Source organism: Mustela lutreola, chromosome 14, assembly GCF_030435805.1.
Source record: "Mustela lutreola isolate mMusLut2 chromosome 14, mMusLut2.pri, whole genome shotgun sequence".
Taxonomy (NCBI): domain Eukaryota; kingdom Metazoa; phylum Chordata; class Mammalia; order Carnivora; family Mustelidae; genus Mustela; species Mustela lutreola.
This window is the reverse complement of record NC_081303.1, coordinates 33,583,144-33,605,777: the sequence shown is the minus strand read 5'-3', so window position 1 is coordinate 33,605,777 and position 22,634 is coordinate 33,583,144. Positions and strand designations below refer to the sequence as shown.

The 22,634-nt window shown below is 36.5% G+C and overlaps 1 protein-coding gene across 1 annotated transcript in view; it reads right to left on the bottom strand.

Annotated features, from left to right (window-relative positions):
* The window catches only part of COP1 (COP1 E3 ubiquitin ligase), a 250,901-nt gene that overhangs the window by 170,665 nt on the left and 57,602 nt on the right, over positions 1-22,634 (bottom strand). The window contains exons 7-8 of the mRNA XM_059146878.1: positions 16,198-16,257; positions 14,378-14,454 (exon numbers count right to left, since the gene is read on the bottom strand). Coding sequence (XP_059002861.1) covers positions 14,378-14,454; positions 16,198-16,257 — 137 coding nt within the window. The remainder of the gene's footprint in view (positions 1-14,377; positions 14,455-16,197; positions 16,258-22,634) is intronic.

Genomic DNA, 22,634 nt, shown 5'->3' with positions numbered 1-22,634 from the left:
AACATCTTTGTTCAGGGTGCCTGTGTGGCTCAGTCAGGTGTCTGCCTTCAGCTCCGGTCATAAGCCCAGGGTCCTGCAATCAAGCCCCAGATCAAGCAGGGGCTCAGGCATCAGGCTCCTTGCGGGGAAGGAAGTCTGCTTCTCCCTCTCCCACTCCCTCTGCCCCTTTCTCTCAAATACATAAATACATAATCGTTTAAAAAACCAAAATCTCTCTGTTCTTTTTACTAATGAAATGTAATCCCCTAGCATTTTTATAAACATTAATAAAATTGTGTAGCTGTGTATTTAGAGGTCAGGAGAACAGAGCATTTCTAGATATTATTTTTTATGGCATTACTATTCAGATTTGACTGCAAACCTGAATAATGATATTGATACATCAGTGTCTATAGTGAGATTATACTACATGTCAAATACATATTTTTTTAAACACCCATCAATTTATAAAAGATGTTGAAATTACAGGTTTTAAATAATATTTTGTTAATAGTGACTACAGAGTTTGAAATTTATGTTCTATCAGAATCTTACTCACTAAGAAAAATTTATTGATGCATACAAGGACTACAACAAAAGAAATCTAGGGCGCCTGGGTGGCTCAGTGGGTTAAAGCCTCTGCCTTCCGCTCAGGTCATGATCCCAGGGTCCTGGGATGGAGACCAGCATCGGGCTCTCTGCTCAGCTTCGAGCCTTCTTCCCCCCTCTCTCTCTGCCTGCCTCTCTGCCTACTTGTGATCTCTCTCTCTCTCTCTGTCAAATAAATAAAATCTTTTAAAAAAAAAAAAAAAAGAAGAAGAAGAAGAAGAAATCTGAAAAAACTTCTTTAATTCTTCTCTATAAAATGTGTGTGTGTGTGTGTGTGTGTGTGTACAAAATAATGTAAGTAGAAGAAAATATAAAAAGCGCTGACAATCTAGGTCCTCTTGATTATGGTATTATACCACTTCTTAACTCTAAGTCAGCCACAGTCATCAGATGGTAATGGCGACAATGGCAGAAGCTCTATTATGTACTAGGCACTGCCCTCTTAACTCTAAGGTAGATACTATTATCATTCCCATTTCTCAAATCAGGCATAAAGAGATTATGTATTTAGCCCAAGGCAACAAAGTTAGCAAAGAGCTGAGTTAGGATTCAAACCCATGCAGTTAGGCTCCAGAACCACCATACTCTATCTGTATTCCTTGGGCACATGATGTTCTCTAACTGAAGAGGGGAAAACCCTGGATTTGTTCACCCCAACTCACAGACATAATGTTAGGAGAAAAGTGAAAGAATAGCAACCTATGAATATGAAAGAAATTATTTAAAATAAATATCATCAAAGAGAAACAGTTATTTTAAAAAATGTCATTACAAAATTTTAATGAAAACAAAAAATGGCAAGGTCAAGAAAAAAATTTCAGGGTAGTGACTAAAGCTGATTTAGGAATGATACACTTAAATCAAGACAGGGAAAATGAGCTGACAAAAAAAAGAAATCCCAATGTTTTCACTGGGAAAATGAGAAGCTTAGCTAAAAACATAAATGAAAACTATGCAGCATTAACCCAAATCACAAGGGAAATTCACAGCTGTGCAAATAAATGTCACGCAACTACTCTCACTCAAACATTTGCTTCCAAAAGCAAAGTCTATCATAATTAAAGGGCAGACTAGTAAGTCAATTTCACATATAAGCTATATCCATAATGAACAGGTAGTCTAGAGAAAACAGTGGTTCATTCTTGGTAAAAAATAGTAGATGACTACCTTTTGATTGGGCTTTTATTTGAAAAAGATGGTTCACATTTAAATTACCGACAGATACATTAGCTAATTAAATTATAGAGAATTTTTTATTCTGTGAGCAAACTATAGTATATTAAGATTGTTTAAGGCTGAACATTAGGGGCACCTGGTTGGCTCAGTCGGTTAACCCTGAGCTTAATGCGAAACTTTGGCTCAGGTCCTGATCCCATGGAGCCCAGCATCAGGCTCCGTGCTCAGCAGGGAGTCTGCTTTTCCCTCTCCCTTCACCTCCCTCCACCTTGTGCTTTCTCTCTCTCTTTTTCAAATAAATAAACAAAATCTTTTAAAAAACCATTTAAGGCTGAACATTAAAAAAATTAATGAGGTTTTAAAATAAATAAGGAAATTGAATGGACAAAAAAACGCTAGGCACACACATGAGATCAGACTAACCATTGTCATTCATTTGTTCTTTCATTATAAAACTTAGGATAGAGAAGAATAAGCCTCTACATTTAATAAACTATATGGAGCTAGAGCCAAAACCTGTTCCCTTACAGTATTATACATATAATTATTAAATCAGTTATGCAAAACAACGCATGCTAAGCAACATGTTAACCTGAAAATAATTTGATTATAAATTTTAATAATTAATTAAAATCAAATATGGTTTTAATTTCTTAAAACGATGTTACTATTTTATTTCCTTTCTACCACGGCAGTACTCCATAATATTATAAACATATAAGAACCAAATCACTTGTTCTTCTCATAATGTTTTCTGTTATTTAACAAAAGTTTTTCTCTGCTACAGCAGAGTGATCACATCATTTCTTTTATATAAGAACTGAAGTATCACACTCCAAATTAATGGTAAATTTCATTTACTGAACAGCCAAAATTCTTGTGGGCCCCACTTCCACAGACACCTCAAGAGACACTAGTAATCAGTCTTCTTGTTTGTTTTTCCTTTCTGACTTTACCAAACCCTTTAACATTTGATACAACTATTCAAACAAATTGTCCAGTATCAATGTGATTCATCTGTCTACTAACAGCAGCAGCAGCTAACATCTATGGAGTACTTACTATGTGCCAGGCATTATTCTCATTTCTTAAAAAAAATATGTATTATCATATTTAATCAGTGAAGACAAGTATTATCCTTATTTTTCAAATGAGAAAACGGAGGTATACAAAACTTAATAAACTTGCCTAAGATCAAAATGCTGATAAGTTGTAGAATTGAAATTTGAACCCAGGCCGTGTAATTCCAGAATTTTTAAGGAAGACTGCCAAAATGACATTCATTTTCTCTTCTCAAATATCACTGCCCTCCCATTTTTGAACCAAAAGTTTCTCTCTTCTTTTCAATGTTTCATTTTCAACTCTATGATGACTTCCAAAACTCTTTCACTTCCCAAGGCTTAATGAGTTCCAAAGTAAGGATGCCTCCATTATAATATTGTGTTATGCCACTAATTGTGTGATACTGGGCAAACTGCTTCATCTCTAGAATAAAAGTCCCTCATATGTACAATGAAGAGGATAAAAAAACCATACTGCACAGCATCTTTCTGAGGGTTATATGAGATAGCACATGTAAATTTCAAAACCATACCTCATACACAGATATCACTATGATAGTTACAACTTTTATAAATAAATACAGTTCTCTAAGACAGTAATAACTTCTTGATTTTGATGCAAAATCTAATTGAAAATTACCAGGAAATCTTTTCTTTTTTTTTTTTTTTTTTTTTAATTTATTTATCCGACAGAGAGAGGGATCACAAGTAGGCAGAGAGGCAGGCAGAGAGAGAGAGGAGGAAGCAGGCTCCCTGCTAAGCAGAGAGCCCGATGCAGGACTCGATCCCAGGACCCGGAGATCATGACCTGAGCCGAAGGCAGCGGCTTAACCCACTGAGCCACCCAGGCGCCCCCAGGAAATCTTTTCTAATACACTCTCAGACTCTTTACAAAGAGACAGTACTATTACTCATCTTCGTATTTGAAAGAACTTCATCATGATATTTTACAACAAACTTTGTGAAAATAAACACTGCTGACACCAAAGGCCTTTTTAGCAATACATAGTTCGGCTTTTAAAAATATTGGGCTCAAAAAGATTACATAAAACTCCAATTCCTAAAACCTAAAACTCTAAAAATCACATACTTTTGTGACTTATTTGAAAGTAAAACTTGCCCTGACAGATCTGTTATCATTTCACTATGAACATTCATGTTTCAATGCTAAATTTTTTTAAATTTTTTTTTTAAGATTTATTTATTTATTTGACAGAGAGAGAGATCACAAGTAGACGGAGAGGCAGGCAGAGAGAGAGAGAGAGGGAAGCAGGCTCCCAGCTGAGCAGAGAGCCTGATGCAGGACTCGATCCCGGGACCCTGAGATCATGACCTGAGCCGAAGGCAGCGGCCTAACCCACTGAGCCACCCAGGCGCCCCTCAATGCTAAAATATTAATGTGCCTGATTATGTGGAACGGTCTCTTATTCTTCCATCAGTAACATATAATAATTATGGAGCAGTGGGTGGGAGACAGAGAGAACACTAAATACTCAAACACTTCTGACTCCAACGGTTTCAAAAAATGTGATAGGAGGGGCGCCTGGGTGGCTCAGTGGGTTAAGCCGCTGCCTTCGGCTCAGGTCATGATCTCAGGATCCTGGGATCGAGTCCCGCATCGGGCTCTCTGCTCAGCGGGGAGCCTGCTTCCTCCTCTCTCTCTCTCTCTGCCTGCGTCTTTGCCTACTTGTGATCGCTCTCTGTCAAATAAATAAATAAAATCTTTAAAAAAAAAAAAAAAAAAAAAAAAATGTGATAGGAACCTATGTATCTTACAGCTTGGATTTACGTGAGAAATGCAACTTCAGTAGTAAAATTACTGGGTTCCAGATTACATATCTATGGCCTCTAGGAAAAAGAAGAAATTCAGTTTGTTTTTAAAAAATCAGATGTTACTACAGTATTTCAGAACTCCAGAAAAATGCTCCCCAATACCCTTATTAATTGTCCTTTTTAAATTATACATGGCTAGGAAGGATTATAGTAACACAGTGCATATGGGTACTATATGAACCTAATATTTATACTGCCTTTTAAAATGTCCATAACTCCATAATTATTCCTAAAGTTGAAAAAGAAAAGCAAAAGGGCAACCTATTTTAAAGTTTTCTTTATAACAACAGTTTACTTACTGCTGGCAGATATAAAAAGCAAGTATGACGAAAAATGTCTGAAAAACAGAATAGGTCTAAATCTATTGCTTGCTGCCTCTGGAATTCTCCTTGGTAGAATTTAAAAAAAAAAAAAAAAAAGATTAAGCTCTAAAGAATAAGACTGATGAGACTGATCCGCCTCCAAAACTAGTGAAAGTCGCAGTTTGTTAGGCTAAGTGCAATGTTTAACCATTTTATATTCTACTACCACTTACTAGTAAGGGGAAACAGTTCAAAATTTAGTTATAATTCACACAGGAGGGCGCCTGGGTGGCTCAGTGGGTTAAGCCGCTGCCTTCGGCTCAGGTCAAGTCCCGCATCGGGCTCTCTGCTCAGCGGAGAGCCTGCTTCCCTCTCTCTCTCTCTGCCTGCCTCTCCATCTACTTGTGATTTCTCTCTGTCAAATAAATAAATAAAAATCTTTAAAAATAATAATAATAATAATAATAATTCACACAGGAGATATTTTTAATTATCAAATGATACAGAAAACACAAATGTTAGTGTTACAAAAGCCCAGTTATCTGAAATAACCTTAGAAAAGGCTTTTAAGGCAAAGAAAGGAGGAAAAAGCATTCCAAAAACTTAAGATTCAAAGGTAGAGGGGCTGAAGAACAGGGAAAATATGCTAGAACTTGCATAGGTGAAAGACCATAAACAGCAGAAACAAAAAATGGTACCAGCACTTAAAATTTTATGCTTTATTCAGTTACCCTTATAACTAAAACAGGGTTACCAGGTATTCTGACAATTTTCCCAACCTCCCCCATCCCAGACCTCCCACAATCAAGGTATACCTAAAATAATCAAAGAGGTGAAAAGTTTCCTATATGACTAATCTGACAAGACAAAAAGAGGATCTAATCACAGTCTATCAATAAAATCAACAAGAAATGGTTGGTATATATTAATCAATACTCAGCTTCCCATCCAAAGCTTTATTTTAACTTCCCTGACTCTCTCAAGTCCAGAAATTTGATTTCAGGTATTTTGTTTTGTTTTGTTTTCAGGTGTTTCTACGACATTAGAGAAAAATACATAACTTCACATAGTTGAGAGTAAACAGAAATCTTTATTTTATCCTCTCCAAAAGGTGAAATAAGCTAAAGATATAAAACATTAGTATTAAATATTGGAGCTTTCTTTAATGAAAAAACTTGTATCTGATTTAAAGGTTTACTTAGACACATCTCAGTAATACAGACATATTCACTACCTACTAAACCAATGTTTACATATTTTTAAAGTATGATTCCCCCAAACTTGCATTTAAATGTCTGGGATCCACCACACAAAACGAATGATGAAATTTGGAGTTAGGGTTCAAAAATCTTCATAACAAACAAGAGTCTTAGTTAAAACTTATACACACTGGAATTTGGCCTATTCACACCTTAGATTTCAGAACTGAAATACACTGTTATCACCATTAAGTGATGACAAATTATACTTTATAACAAGAACTCAAAAGTGCTTTTAAAAAAATCCTGAAATGCCTACAAATCAAATATAAATACCACAACTTCAGAGTTAAAAGCCTTTTGATTATTTTAATTTTGGGAATCAAAGTCTTATTCACATATTCTAAGCAGAAAAATTCATTTGCCAGCATAACATATTTTACATCCTAAAGCTATGTAATCATGAGAGTAGGATTCTAGGGGCTATCATATTCACAACTGTATATCCAGTCCCTATAAGAAGGGACTGTTAAACATGTCTTATATGCTCTCCAAAGCTGGCTGAGTGACTGAAGAATAAATTCTTCAGACATTCTTTTTTTTTTTTTCTAAGATTTTATTTATTTATTTGACAGACAAGAGATCAGAAGTAGGCAGAGAGGCAGCCAGAGAGAGAGGGTATAAACAGGCCCTCTGCTGACATCATGACCTGAGCAGAAGGCGGAGGCTTAACCTACTGCGCCACCCAGGCACCCACTCTTCAGACATTCTAAATAAAGAAACTGCAAAGTTTCAGAAAAGATTTTCATAACTTGCTAATTCTCTACTACCTATCAATTTAATGAGAAATTGCAGATGTGGGACACCTAGGTGGCTCAGTCTGTTAAGCACCTGCGTTTGGCTTGGGTCATGATCCCAGAGTCCTGGGATTGAGCCCTACATCAGGCTTCTTATTCAGTAGGGAGACTGCTTCTCCCTCTGCCACTCCCCTGCTTATGAGCTAGATGTCTCTCTCTCTCCCAGAAAAATAAATGAATAAAATATTTAAAAAAAGAAAGAAAGAAAGAAAGAAACTGCAGGTGAATGAAGAGTACTGCTATATTAATTGACAAGGAAGTTTTTCTGCATTTTGTTTCTTTTTGTTTTAGCTCAAGTTGAAAATTCTGTAAGATTTTCAATGTCCTCCATCTCCTATGACTTTAATTTCAACTCCTTTGCACTATACAGCACCTAGGTGAGGCAAGTAACTCCTCAGTACTCTCAACAATTAAACAATCAACTACTGGTTTTACTATGGCTCCCACACCATATATAAACATCACTAAAACACAGCAACACATCATTTATATTCAAAAGTCCTTGATGCAAGTATAGCAGAGATTTGTTAAGATTCACCTAGTCTGGGGCGCCTGGGTAGCTCAGGGCATGATATCCTGGGATCGAGCCCCGCATCTGGCTCTCTGCTCAGCAAGGAGTCTGCTTCCCCCACCCCTGCCTGCCTCTCTGCCTACTTGTGATGTCTCTCTCTCTTTCTCTCTGTCACATAAATAAATAAAATCTTTAAAAAAAGAAAAAAGATCCACCTAATTTTGGAGATATGAATAAAGTGTCAGCCTGTGTGTGGAGAATTTCCTGTATTGTTACAATTTCCCTCTTGAATAAAGGAAATATAGACTAAATAAAACCTCTTTAGGTTTATGTAGGAAGATTTGTTTAAAACAGATAACTACAGACATACCTGTAAGGATTAGAGTTAGACTTGACCACAAAAACATTTCAATTCCTGGGGTGCCTAGGTGGCTCAGTTGATTAAGGGTCTGGGTCATGGGACCAAGCCTTGTGTTGAGCTCTACGCTCAGAACAGAGTCTCCTTAAGATTCTCTCCCTCTACCTCCCTCTGCCCCTCCCCACACTGGTCAGCTTTCTAAATAAATAAATAAAATCTTTTAATTAAAATTTTTCAATTCCTGGGGCACCTGGGTGGCTCAGTCAAGCCTCTGCCTTCAGCTCAGGTCATGAGTCCAAGATTCTGGGATCAAGCCCTGCATCAGGCTCCCTGCTCTACCGGAAACCTGCTTCTCCTCTCCCACTCCCCCTGCTTGTGTTCCCTCTCTCGCTGTCTCTCTGTCAAATAAATAAATAAAATCTTTAAAAAAAAAGAAAGAAAGAAAGAAAATTTCGACTCCTGTATTTTTAAAAAAGTTTTCTCCCCAAGTAAAATAAAGCAACTGAACTAATAATAAATGCCAAAAGTACCAAGAACTTAAGCATTAATATCTGAAGAAAGATCCATTAACACCGGGTCATAATCCAGCCAAAGACATAATATACAAGAATTAAGAATGGGGCGGGGGGAGCACCTGAGTGGCACAGTCAGTTAAGCATTTGACTCTTGGTTTTGGTTGAGGTCCTGATTTCAGGGCCATCCAAAACCACCACCCACCACCACACAGTTTTTTTCTTTTTATGACTGTAGATAAATATAATTGCATAAGTAAACATAATCGTTCACTGACACAGTTGAGCTAAAGAAGAATTTCATAATCTAGTCCACACCCTTTATGAAATACCAAATTCCTTGAATTTCATTAGTTTACTCAAATTATAAAATACACAAATTCACAAAGTATTAACTCACAATGCTATGTATATATTCTTAATAATAGATAATTTTAACATTGATAAAATGACCCTTTGCTTTTCCTTCCTATTATGACTACATTTTGATTCAACTGGACCTTTGTCAATAGAAACACAAATTAAAGGTAAGTCTCAAAAACATCTCTTAAAAGTAGTTAAATAAAAGCAAAAGTGTATTCCATAAAGTCTTACCTCTTTATTTATAAACCTCCCTCTTCTACACGACAGACAACCTTAACAATTCAAATTTTAAACTTATTAAATATGTCTTTAAAAAAAATTAATTAAATTCATGATTAACATAAAGTTTCTTATGGGAAATGCCTGGGTGGCTCAGTCAGTTAAACATCTGCCTTCAGCTCAGGTCACGATCCCATGGTCCTGGGATCTAGTCCCACACCAGGCTCCGTGCTCAGTGGGGACCCTGCTTCGCTCTGCCTACTGCTCCTCCTGCTTGTGCGTGTGTGTGCTCTAACAAATAAATAAATAAAATCTTTAAAAAAAAAAAAAAAAGAATTCTCTTATGGGTAAAAGGATTTTAAGGATTGGAGAGTCTAAGTCAGAAAATTTTATTTACTGTATTTCCACTGTATTTATTATTTTATCATAGGAAGACAAAAGTTATTCTGCAAATTTAATTCCAGTAACTATCTGGATCACATTAAAGCATATCTACCTTAAGAAGATAGAGAAGTTTAAACTAATACGTTATCTCCAAACTAAGTTATTTAAAGTTCTGAAAACACAAAAGCGAGAGACTAAAAATTGATGATTCTGAAATACTTGCTTAAAGACAAAGAATTTTAACACAATCATTTCTAAGACAGAAAACACATGAATGAGAAGCATTTAAAAATTTACAAGCATAATTACTGATCATGGCTTTAAGAAAGATTTAAAATCTAAATTTTAGATATTAGATTTTTTGGTCCAAGAATGTTTTAACCTAAAAATCATCTCTATCTTTATCAATAAGAAATCTGAACAAATGTTTCATTTTAATACTTTGAGTTAAAGTTAAAAATTAATATCCTCTGTGCATATTTTTTTTAAAAGATTTTATTTATTTATTTGATAGAAAGAGATCACAAGTAGGCAGAGAGGCAGGCAGAGAGAGAGAGAGGAGGAAGCAGGCTCCCCGTTGAGCAGAGAGCCTGATGCGGGACTCGATCCCAGGACCCTGAGATCATGACCCGAGCTGAAGGCAGCGGCTTAACCCACTGAGCCACCCAGGCAACCTCCTCTGTGCATATTAATAATATATTTATATCATATATTAATAATCCTCTGAAAGAGTATATTAAGATAGATATGCTGATACTACCAGATAAAAGGACCAATCCCATTTGGCAAAAAGTAAAAAAGACCTGCTTGCCTACTATTCTCTAACTCATAATTTGACACATATAGTTATGCAACACCAAAGTACAAACTGCAGCTCACTATGAATTGTGGAGACTTCCTCCCTCATAATCTAAAGCAGAATGAAAAAAGCCCTGAAAACAGCAATCTTAAATTAATTCTGATAAGAGAAATCTGTAATGGATGAAGGTTTCAAAGTGTTAAAAAAAAAAAAAATTCAACTGATTTTATGAAGAAAAAATCACACACCAACTCCCTCCCCCTCAACCACACTCTAATGAAGCCTGGCTAACAGCTTTTGTTCTGTTGTTCTTTAAAGATTGCATAAGTTTGGGACGCCTGGGTGGCTCAGTTGGTTAAGCAGCTGCCTTCGGCTCAGGTCATGATCCCAGCGTCCTGGGATCGAGTCCCACATCGGGCTTCTTGCTCAGCAGGGAGCCTGCTTCTCCCTCTGCCTCTGCCTGCCATTCTGTCTGCCTATGCTCGCTCTCTCCCCCTCTCTCTCTCTGATAAATAAATAAAATTTTAAAAAAGTGGTTTAACCATATAAAAAAAAAAAAAAAAAAAAAAAGATTGCATAAGTTTAATTATTAAGTATACTAAAGGTCACGCTTCAGTCAAAAGCTAACAAAATAATAAAAATTAAATAAAATTCAAGGTTATATATACTTCTAATCAAAAATATATTTTAGGGGTGCCTGAGTGGCTCAGTGGGTTAAAGCCTCTCCCTTCAGCTCAGGCCATGATCCCGGGGGTCCTGGGATCGAGCTCCACCTCGGGTTCTCTACTCAGCGGGGAGCCTGCTTCCCCTTCTCTCTCCGACTGCCTCTTTGCCTACTTGTGATCTCTGTCAAATAAATAAATAAGATCTTTAAAAAAAAAAAGCAAATTTAAATCCTAATCTGTATAAATGCTCATATAAAAATTAAGGAGTTAAGAAAAACTAAAGTCATAGAATTACAGTGAACAAAATAAATACATTTTGTTTTAAGTGTTTAATTCTATCGCCTCCTTCGTTTCTCCCCTTCAGTCTTTAGGGAAATGGTCTATCAAAAAAGAACAGAGAAGAATTTACCCTTTGTTGGATTCTTGGGCAATGGGGGGAGGGGAGGGCCACTTTGGGAAGGGAGAACTATGTAAGAGATGAATCCAGAAATCTCCAGGCAAAAGGGACAAGGTATAAGTAAAGGTATTTTAACATCCTGTTTCAGGAGTTAAATTTAATTCCAAAGCACATAAAAAGATACGGAAGGCCATGCAAAAGAGCTGAATCTAAACCAACTTACATGCAGTGGAAAGCCACTGAAGGTTTTTAAGCAGGAAAGAAACATGATCAGATTTCTGGCAATACACTGCAAGAGGATAGTTAAAAAGCCATTGCTAGATTCCATGTGAGGGTCTAAACAGCAGGAAGAGAATACATACTATATGAAAATTAGAACTAATCATGGTATACAGAAGATAGAATCCTAGGGAGAGTAGAGTTAGAGAAAACAGTTACGTCTTTTGTTTTTCTTCTCATTTAAATACGTAATCTAATCATTAACTTAGAATCTACGTAAGGAATTCAATGACCAGACATATAAAGAGGTCCTCATTACAGAATAACTGCAATAACAAAAAGCAAAACTGTCTTACATTTAAATAATCAAGTTAATAATTATGGGGGAACAAAGTTACTATGACTGGAATTACATACTATTTCTTAAAAATAAAGAAAAATAAAATATTGATAGTATAACATAACATGTTTAATTTCACATCTTAATCTTAAGGGTCATTTCCTAAGAGTCTTTTAGGGCTACATCGTTTTTCCCAAGTGTCTCTCTCAAACCTTGATATTCAAATTACTTGTTCCACGAAAATATCAAAATACTTTTTAAGTCCTATGTTTGCCTGTTTTCATTTCTTCAACTACCAAGTTAACTCAGCCAGAACCTTATCTGACAACAGCTTTGCGTAGGATTTTAGCAGTTCTCTGGCAAAGTTTTCATAGACTTTATGAAATCCTGAATCTTTTGTAAGATCTGTTACTTTAAAAAAAAAAAAAAAAAAAGAATTCATTTGACAGAGAGAGAAAGAGGGAGAGAGCAGGCAGAGCACCCACTGAGCAGAGAGCCCAATGACAGACTTGATCTCAGGACCCTGGGATTATGACCTGAGCCAAAGGCAGACCCTTAACCAATTGAGCCACTCAGATACCCCTGCTTATTTTATTTTATAATCAACCATTTCTCATCTCTTCCTTCAATAAAATCCTAATCTAAGACATGATCTCCTCTCTTCTAGACTCTACTTGCTTCCTAACTTTTACTACCCTTCCAGCGGCAGAGGGTTGGGATACAGTCTCTTCTCTATCCCCCACATGGGTAGCCCAATAAACATTTTAAAATCTAAATCAGATCCTGCTCAAAACTCTCCCATGATTTTTCTTTTTTAAAGATTTATTTAGTTTTGGGAAAATGGGGCAGAAAGAGAGGGAGAAAGAGTCTTAAACCGACTCTGCCCTCAGGGCAGTCTGACTAGGGGCTCACTCTAATAATGACCCTGAGATTACAACCTGAGCAGAACCCAACAGTGGGACAATCAACTGACTATGGATCCTGGGGGCCCTGACTTTCTATAATATTTACACTTCATTCATCAGTCAGCTTAAATGTTAACTCCCAGAGAAGCCTGAGTATGCAAACTGACTAGAACTACATGCTATTTCCAGTCCTAATATGCCCTGATCTTTTTAGCAAACCCCTAATATGTTTAATTTTTCTTCTTAATGTACTACTTACATACTTTATACTACTACTACTACATCATATATTTATCTCCCCAAGCCTCAGATAGACACCTCCTAAAAGGTAAGCTCCATTAAGGGCAGGGACTATGCCAGCTATATTCCAACAAATACAATAGTGCCTAGCCCATATCAGAGTCATTCAATAAATAGAGCCAGTTAAATTAATATAATACTGTATTGTCACATGTTACTAAAACCCACCAGTGAGAGACTGAATAACAAAAACCTGGACAAACAGAATGAAATGCTACCATTAAACAAGGGAGAGGACAATGGGAACTGTCAGTGAATATTTTGTGAGATGACAATTTTTGCTTACCTGCATACACTCACATAGGATTCCACTGACAAAGATTCCATGTATTTCAGAAAGTGAGCATTAACTTAAAGGTAACAATATCCCACAGACTGAGTCATTCCCAAGTGTTTTAAAGAAAACAAAATATAAAGGAAAAAAGTTGAATTACACGGCTAATATGACTCTAGAATCCACTAGAACTCACAAAGATTCTCCGTAAATGGTTAATGAGGAAAATATCAAATACCCAGGAATCTTCATTAACTAGAAGGTCCCCTGTGCCCCTCTCTCCACAGATCATACCAAGCTAGATCCACCACAGTCTTCCTAAACTGACACAGGTTTTGAAGGCTACTGTAATCACTTGTAGTGGCACTGAACTGCCTAAGAATTCACATCTTATTCTAAAACTAGTTGTTTGAAAAAAGTCCACTGAGCCATTATCCTAAATGGATTAACAAGATAAAAACATGTAAAACTGCTCTTACTTTGAACACTTCAAGCAGAAAGTTCAAATTCCAATTTTAGGTAGAATATATTTCATGAACTAGAACTTCAGAGCTAAAAGAACCATGGACATTTACTGTACTTCACAAATACTTAATGAACAAGGCCAGTCATGACTGCTACTCTAAAACCCAAGGAAACAATAACAGGCAAGATAAATACAATCCCTGTTCTAACAGAGCATATAGAAGAAAACACAAATTAAGAGCACAGAGTAATGAAGAAAATACCCAAGTTTTTAAGGGAAAAGCCCAAGGTTTTACTTTATCAAATTTCTCCCTAATATTACCTACCATTTTTCATCTTCTCAAATTATAGACTTTTAAGGTCATTTGCTTTTAACTCACAAGATATTTAAAGCTACTATTATTTCAAGAAATTCACCAAACTTTTAATCCAACAGTGAATTCACAGTATTACAATATTCTGCTGTAATGGCATGAAAATTCAAAGCATTAAGGAAACAGATGGGCCATCTGAATCTCATTTCTAGACCATGACCAAAAGCAATTTCTCAGGGGTTTTGTATATTACATGGAAAAATTCCCTAAGGACTATTACCATATGTGCATTTTGCAACATAAATCCTAAGTAATTACAAGTTTGAAGCTTTGTACCTGTGTGATGGAGAAGGAGCTTCAAATTGAGGTACTGTGCTATCCTCACTGACAGGAGAGTACAAGCCGCTCATTTCCTGAAAACACAATTATTTGAGTTATAGTGGACACTCCAAACAGAAGATATGTAAAGTCAGATAAGTGAGATATATTACATTCCCTTCCAATTCTAGATTTTTATCAGTCACATTTTTCTCAACATCCCTATTTCTCAAGGCTTCCTCTCCTCAGAGCACAAAAGCAAGATATCTAAAAGTTTAAAGACAACTTTTTCTATGGTACACATTCTTAAAGAACTAGAAACTCTTTAATAAATATTGTTCATCACTAAGGAAGCCACCAAATGCAGAAAAAGACAAATGTAAATATTTCAAATGAGATGTACTATATTGTACAATAAGCTAATCATTAATCCAAGAGAGAACCCATTGATAAATATTAAGATAACTATGAGAGTATGGTACGTGAAGCATTAGGTTCAGCTCTCAGAAGTCCAGACAAACAGGGTATGTGTTTACTTTAAAAACATCCTCTGAGGGGCGCCTGGGTGGCTCGGTGGGTTGAGCCGCTGCCTTCGGCTCAGGTCATGATCTCAGGGTCCTGGGATGGAGTCCCGTATCGGGCTCTCTGTTCAGCGGCGAGCCTGCGTCTCTGTCTCTGTCTCTGTCTCTGTCTCTCTCTCTCTCTGCCAGCCTCTCTCCCTACCTGTGATCTCTGTCAAATAAATAAATAAAATCTTTAAAAAAAAAAAAATCCTCTGAAAGCATTAAGTAACAGTCATCCTGATTCATATATTATTACCATTTTAAAATAATGACTTAGGGCTCTCTGCTCAGCAGGGACCCTGCTTCCTCCTCTCTCTCTGCCTGCCTCTCAGCCTACCTGTGATCTCTGTCAAATAAATAAATAAAATCTTTAAATAAAATAAAATAATGACTTAAAGTCTAACGCACTACCTCAAAGGGAGAAGTCTCTTAATCAACTATTATTGCATAAATTATGCACCTCTGAATCAAACCAACAACCTGGCCTTTTTTATGTGCTTTTCTGATCAATGGGAAAGCAGAAATTTTAAAATGCCACTAAAGATACGTAATCAGGTAGAATTACGTCTGTTTAATCCAAGCTCAGTTCAGTAACACAGCCAACATGGGACATAAGCATAGTAGTAACAAGTTAAGAATGCCACATGGGATAATGAATTTCCACAAAATATTAAACTTAAGATCATTTTACATGTCTACATATCAGCAAAAGAACGTTACAACATGTGAACAGTTTAAAACACACACTAAATTTAAATGAAGCTCAGAATATCACAACATAATAGCCTATGAGCCTCCAAGAGATCTTCCTATTGATTTCCATAAGTAAATTATATTATACTATAAATGCCTGGATTATTCACGTGTTTTCATAACTCTTTTTGAATTAACCTTAGCACAGTAGATACATAAAAAATTAATTACTTAGTAAAAGAATTGTGACATTGTAATTTTAATGATAATTGAGGGTTTTGTGGGTGTTAGTTTTAAGTTACTATGATACCATACCAAGAAAATTAAATGATTTTTTTCAATCTACCCAAGAATAATTATGGCAATAAAGCAGTGAAAACAAATTTAGAATACATTTTATCATAAAGTGTTTAGAACGCTTTTTCTACAGAAATGCACTCTGAATTAAAATTTAAGTAACATCTGTTACATTTTATATAGTGGAAACAAATCCCATAAATTCAATGCAGTAATTCAAAGGGAAAGTGACAATTTCATGAAACTGAAAATTGCTAGAGATGTGAGAAATTCCTGATTTCTTACTTCCACTCTTTTAATATCCTCTTCCAAAACACTCAGCTCCTTCTGGATCTGTTCCAATTGCTGCAGACAAAATAGAGAGGGGGGGATAAAAAGCTTAAACCAAATCACACTGGCATCACCGTGATCATAAAATAACTTTACACCTGGAAAATAATTTCTAGAAAATTGGACAGTAACAACAGACTGCAGGGATGAAAAACTCTAGACAAAAAGAGCTGCAAGGTCTATGTTAAGAAATACAGAGAAACTTAATGACTTTATTCATTATTCAGATAAAAATAATCAACAAAACTGACACTGTGACTTAATAAAAATAGGAAACATACAACGACTTTCCAATTACCTCATTTGGTAGCAATTAATGTCAGCATGTCAGCTATTAACTCCATTTTAAAATAGAAATTAGTTTCACAGAGGTTAAATCCCACTAGCCAAAAGCAATCACAAGTTAACATCTTAACATTTGTCTCTTGAGCATTTTTTAAGACATGTTTAAGATAATGCTTCATCTGGGGGCACCTGGGTGGCTCAGTCAGTTAAGCATCTGCCTTCCACTCAGGTCATGATCCTAAGATCCCGGGATCAAGCCCATATCCCCCATATCAGGCTCCCTACACAGCGGGGAGTCTGCTTCTCACCCTCCCTTTAACCCTCTCCCTGCTTATGCACACAATATCCTTCAAGCAAGCTTGCTCTCTCTGTCAAATAAATAAAATCTTAAAAAAATAAGATAATGCTTTGTCTTTGATATCTTATCTATCTTCCTACGACACTAAAATGCAAACATTTTAATTGCTGAATCATATTCAACAATCTATTTTAAACATGCTATTTATTTATTTATTTATTTATTTTTAGGTTTTATTTATTTATTTGACAGAGATCACAAATAGGCAGAGAGGCAGGCAGAGAGAGAGAGAGGAAAGCAGGCTCCCTACTGAGCAAAGATCCCGATGTGGGGTTCCATCCCAGGACCCTGAAATCATGACCCAAGCTGAAGGCAGAGACAACCCGCAAGCCACCCAGGTGCCCCTCAACAATGTATTTAACCATTATCATCTTACTAGAGATTTAAGTTGTTGCCTGAGTAATTCTGGAACATAGGCTGCATTTCAATTTTTATTAAAAGATTATTAAAAATGAAGTGATTCGGGACACCTGGGTGGCTCAGTGGGTTAAAGTCTCTGCCTTCGGCCCAGGTCATGATCCCAGGTTCCTGGAATCGAGCCCCAAATGGGGCTCTCTGCTTAGCAGGAAGCCTGCTTCCTCCTCTTTCTCTGCCTGCCTCTCTGCCTACTTGTGATCTCTCCGTCAAATAAATAAATAAAATCTTAAAAACAAATAAATTTTTTTTTTAAATGGAGTTATTCAACCAAAAATAGAGTTAGGAAAGCTTCACTATATGAAATGGCTTCCCAGAAACACTACACAAATTTAAATTTCTATCACCAGTATCTATAAGTGGCTGTCTTAATCTAAACCAAATACATTGAACCAATTTTTAAAGTGTAAAATAACAATTATGAATACTTGTGTAGTATTTATCATAAGATGTGACATAGGTACTATGACACATTAGGAAAATGAAAAGCACAGAAAGGTTAGGTGAATTGACCAAGATCATATAGCATCTAAGTGGCAGAAATGGTATTCAAATTATGGCAGTCCCTCTGCTCCAAAATTCCTGCTCTTACTCATTATGCTATAGTACTTCTTGAAAACAGTACCTCATTATTTAACTTTTCATTTCTTTCATAACCAGAATGGGTAAACAGACTTTTAAGGTTTATTAACATTAGCACCTTCTCTTCTATGACAATCCATACATAATTGGTAATACAATTGGTAACTTCTTAATGCATATTTACCAGTGCTAATAAGCATTTTACTAAGCAGTGAGAAGGACAGGATTTAGAAAACTATAGTCCTAGGGGCATGTGCACCCCAATGTTTATAGCAGCAATGTCCACTAGCCAATCTATGGAAAGAGCCCAGATGTCCAGATGAATGGATAAAGAAGACACACACACACACACAAAATGAAATATTATGCAACCATTTAAAAAAAATCTTGCCATTTGAAACAATGTGGATGGAACTAGAGGGTAGTATGTTAAGCTAAATAAGTCAATCAGGGAAAGACAATTATCATACGATCTCATTGATATGAGGTATTTCAGGAACAAGACAGAGGGTCACAGGGGAAGAGAGGGAAAAATGAAATAAGATGAAACCAGAGAGGAAGACAAACCATAAGAAACTCTTAATCTCAGGAAACTGAGGGTTGCTGGAGGGAAGGGGAGTGGGAGAGATAGGGTGGCTGGGTGATGGACATGGGGGAGGGTATGTGCTATATCCAGTGCTATGAATTGTGTAAGACTGATGAATCACGGACCTATACCTCTGAAACAAATAATACATTATATGTTAATTTAAAAAAAGAAAGAAAGAAAAGAAAACTATAGCCCTTGCCCTCATGGAACTCAGTCCAGGGAAGAGAACTAACAAGTAAGCCAACAACTGAAATATCATAGTAAATATTATGATGGTGGTATGCACACAGAATTTCAGGTAAGACTGCTTCTAACCTAGATGGAAAACGAGGGAAGAGGAGAGAGGCAACTGGGTAGGTGAAGTTAGATCTGAAAGTAAATGAAATGAAAGTAAATTAGCCTTGAAGGACTTACAGAATTTTGCTAGGGAAAACCATGAGGAAAGAGAATAAACAGGATAAAAAATAATACACTAAAGATTATAAGCTATGAGAAAGAAGAATAATAAATCTAAAGCTATGATAATTAAATCATCCAATGTCACCAGTACAGTTGGCAGAAATGAGAAATAAATAAACAAATAAATAAAAAGCAAGATGGTAGGGAGAACACCAATGTTTTAAGAGATGGGCAAAGAAAGAAAGAGCAGTTCTCCATTAACTATCAAGAAGTACAAAATGGTAGCCACAAAACCAAAAGACAACACAGCATACTATTATAGAAACCGTGGACAAATTGGGGGAGAGTGTAAAAAAAGTAATTAGCATTGTCAAATGCTTTCAACTCTTACATCCATCCAGCTTAATAAACTATTCTGCACCCTAAAATTTTTCACACCATATTCCCACTTTAACCAAAACCTTGCTCTCCCTCAAACACACAGTCTGTCTCTGAACTCTTTCAAATAAAAACTGATCAACTGATAAATACTCTCACAGCCCATGTCGATTTCCAAAAATTAATCTTCCACTCCAAACCACTCTGATCTGGCTCAATCCAAGCAGTGAAATCACTCTCCTGATCTTAGCCATCTACAAAACATCCCAGTCATTTCCTACCATCACTGACACCCCTTGTCTTTTGCCTTTCGGTTCATGCATATTTTCAACACCAGCGATCCTAATCTCTAACTCAGAAAAGCATCCCATGATCACCAATTAACCTTTTTCATCAATTACCTTGAAATGCTCCATTCTTCAAATCCTTATTTAAACAAATGCTTAGAGTATTTTAAAAATACATTTAAAGGAAAGATAAAATCAACATTTATAATATCAACATCCAGAGATAGCCAATATCACTGGTGTGATACATAATACATAATTAAGATCATATTAATAATTTCATTCCAGTTTTGAGCTTGAAACACCAGAGAAAAATTTCCAATATCACCTGAAATCCCAAAATAGTAAACTCTAATGCCCTATTCTCTGAGGATAATGCCCCACCCTCTCAGTACCCCCAAAGCTTATGCTGGACAACACATCTACTATTATATATGGATGTTGCTTTACATGAGGTAAACTTATTTTTTTGAAAATAATTTTATTGATGATCAAAAATCCAGGGAATATAAAAATAAAAATACTATAAGATCTAAAAAATAAAGGATAAAACTAGTAAGATATAAATGCTGCCCTAAGATAGATAGAGAACATAAGATGACGCAATGTACCTATGTAAAAAAGTCTGGAAAAGTATCAAGACAAAAAAAAACATTTGTGGGCGCCTGGGTGGCTCAGTGGGTTAAGCCGCTGCCTTCAGCTCAGGTCATGATCCCAGGGACCTGGGATCGAGTCCCGCATCGGGCTCTCTGCTCAGCAGGGAGCCTGCTTCCCTCTCTCTCTCTGCCTGCCTCTCTGCCTACTTGTGATCTCTGTCTGTCAAATAAATAAATAAAATCTTTAAAAAAAAAAAAAAAACATTTGTTAAAATTTAGAGAAATGGAAATCACTTAGCACATATTAAATCTGAGGCATTTGTATTTAATGAGATTCTAAGGGTGCTTAGCTAAGTATTAGGGCACTGTGATAACTGTGATTTATAATAAAAAATATATAATTGGTTTTCATTCAGCTCCTGTCCACAGCTCCTAAAACCCTTGATGTTAAGTTTCCGTCCACTTAATGACATGCCTGGTGGCTAAGGGCTCCTGCAGAACCCCAAATGAGGGCTGGTTACCAAGGGAACCAACCATACAGATTGGTGAACACATGGAGGTGCTGAGAGGGTAGCACACCTTGACAGTGCATGGAAGTTCTACATCCCTTCTCATATACCTTGCTCTGTGCATCTCTTCCATCTAGCTGTTCCTGAGCTGTATATTCTTTTATAATGAAGTGGAATCCCAGCAAGTAACTGTTTTCCTGAGTTTGGTAAGCCATTCTAGCAAATTATCAAACCCAAAGAGGAGGTCATAGGAACCTCCAATTTATAGTCAGTCCAAAGCACAGGTGACAAGGTGGACTTGCACTTAGGATCTGAAGTGGCATCAGCCTTGTAAGACTGAGCCATTAAACTGTGGACTCTGAGGCAAACACCAGGTAGAAAAGTATCAGAATTGAACTGAACTGGGGGACACTCACTTGGTGTCCACACAGAACTAAAGAATGGCTTAGTGCAAAAATCACTCACACAGGGGCGCCTGGGTGGTTCAGAGGGTTGGGCCTCTGCCTTTGGCTCAGGTCATGGTCTCAGGGTCCTGGGATCGAGCCCCGCATCGGGCTCTCTGCTCAGCGGGGAGCCTGCTTCCCCCCTCTCTCTGCCTGCCTCTCTGCCTACTTGTGATCTCTATCCATAAATAAATAAATTGAATAAATACATTTTTTAAAAATCACTCACACATCTGGTGGCCAGAAGTGTAAGAGCAGAGTGATGAATATAAGGGAAGCAAGTCATTTCAGGCACCAATGCAAGACATGATAGTACTATAAAAGAGAAGAAAGACAAAGGCGAACAATTTAAAGGAAGTGGAAAGAAGAATTAATCTAAATTCACCCTTCAAACATGTTTCATAACTGCGAGCAGCAGCATCTAGAATAAAAGCATGAATCGGAGTCCAAAAATGTTTTGGATATACGAAGAAAGTCTACAAAGATGAACTATCAGTATCTGAATGAATACTGATCATTACTTGGGAATAATAACCAAAACCACCCTAGACCATATCCTCAGGAGTTTGGGGGTTACTAAAAATAATAATAAACACATATGATGGAGAAATGCTTGAAGCTCAACCCTTAGCCTATATTAATAGCAAGGCCATTATCAACACAGCATGATGTGCCAAAACCCAAGAGAAAATTTTAAAAACATTCAAATTTAAAAGGTAAAGTTTCAGCGGCGCCTGAATGGCTCTGCCAATTGAGCATACGACTCTTGATTTTGGCTCAGGTCATGATCTCACGATCAGAGACTGAGCCCGGCATCATGCTGTATACTCAGCATGGAGCCTGCTTAAGATTCTCTCTCCCTCACCCTTTGCCCCTTTCCCTGCTTGCATACACACTCAATCTCTCTCTAAATTTAAAAAAAAAAAAGAAAAGAAAAGAAAAGAAAAAAAAGTGAAGTTTCAAAATTCCAGAAAACTAAAATGTAAAAGAATTTGAAAATAAGAAGCCCCCTTTTATTGAGATTTACTTTGCTGCACACAGGTATCACTGATACGTATTTATCTGACCTGTGCTCATGATTTGAGAAAAATATGCTAAAGTATTAAAGTTAGTGTGTGAATTTTGTTTTTTAAAAGCTAATACAATTAGGGATGCCTGAGTGGCTCAGTCAGTTAAGCGTCTGCCTTCAGTTCAAGTCGTAACCCCAGGGTCCTGGGATTGGGCTTATGTTAGGGCTCCCTGTTCGGTGGGCAATCAGCTTCTTCCTCTCCCTCTGCCTCTCCCCCCACTCTGCTCTCTCTCAAATGCATGTACTCTTTCAAATAAATAAATAAAATATTTTTAAAAATTTTTTAAATATAATCCTATATAATTAGGATAAATTGTAGCCACCAAGACTATTTCAATCATCTGACATATTCAAATCTGAACAAAAGAATACTGGTATACTTTCAGAAAAATGAGTTAAAAAAAGAGAGTAGCAAAATTTAACATATATATGAAAACAATAATGAGATACCCCTGTATATCTATTAAAGAATCCAAAATCCAG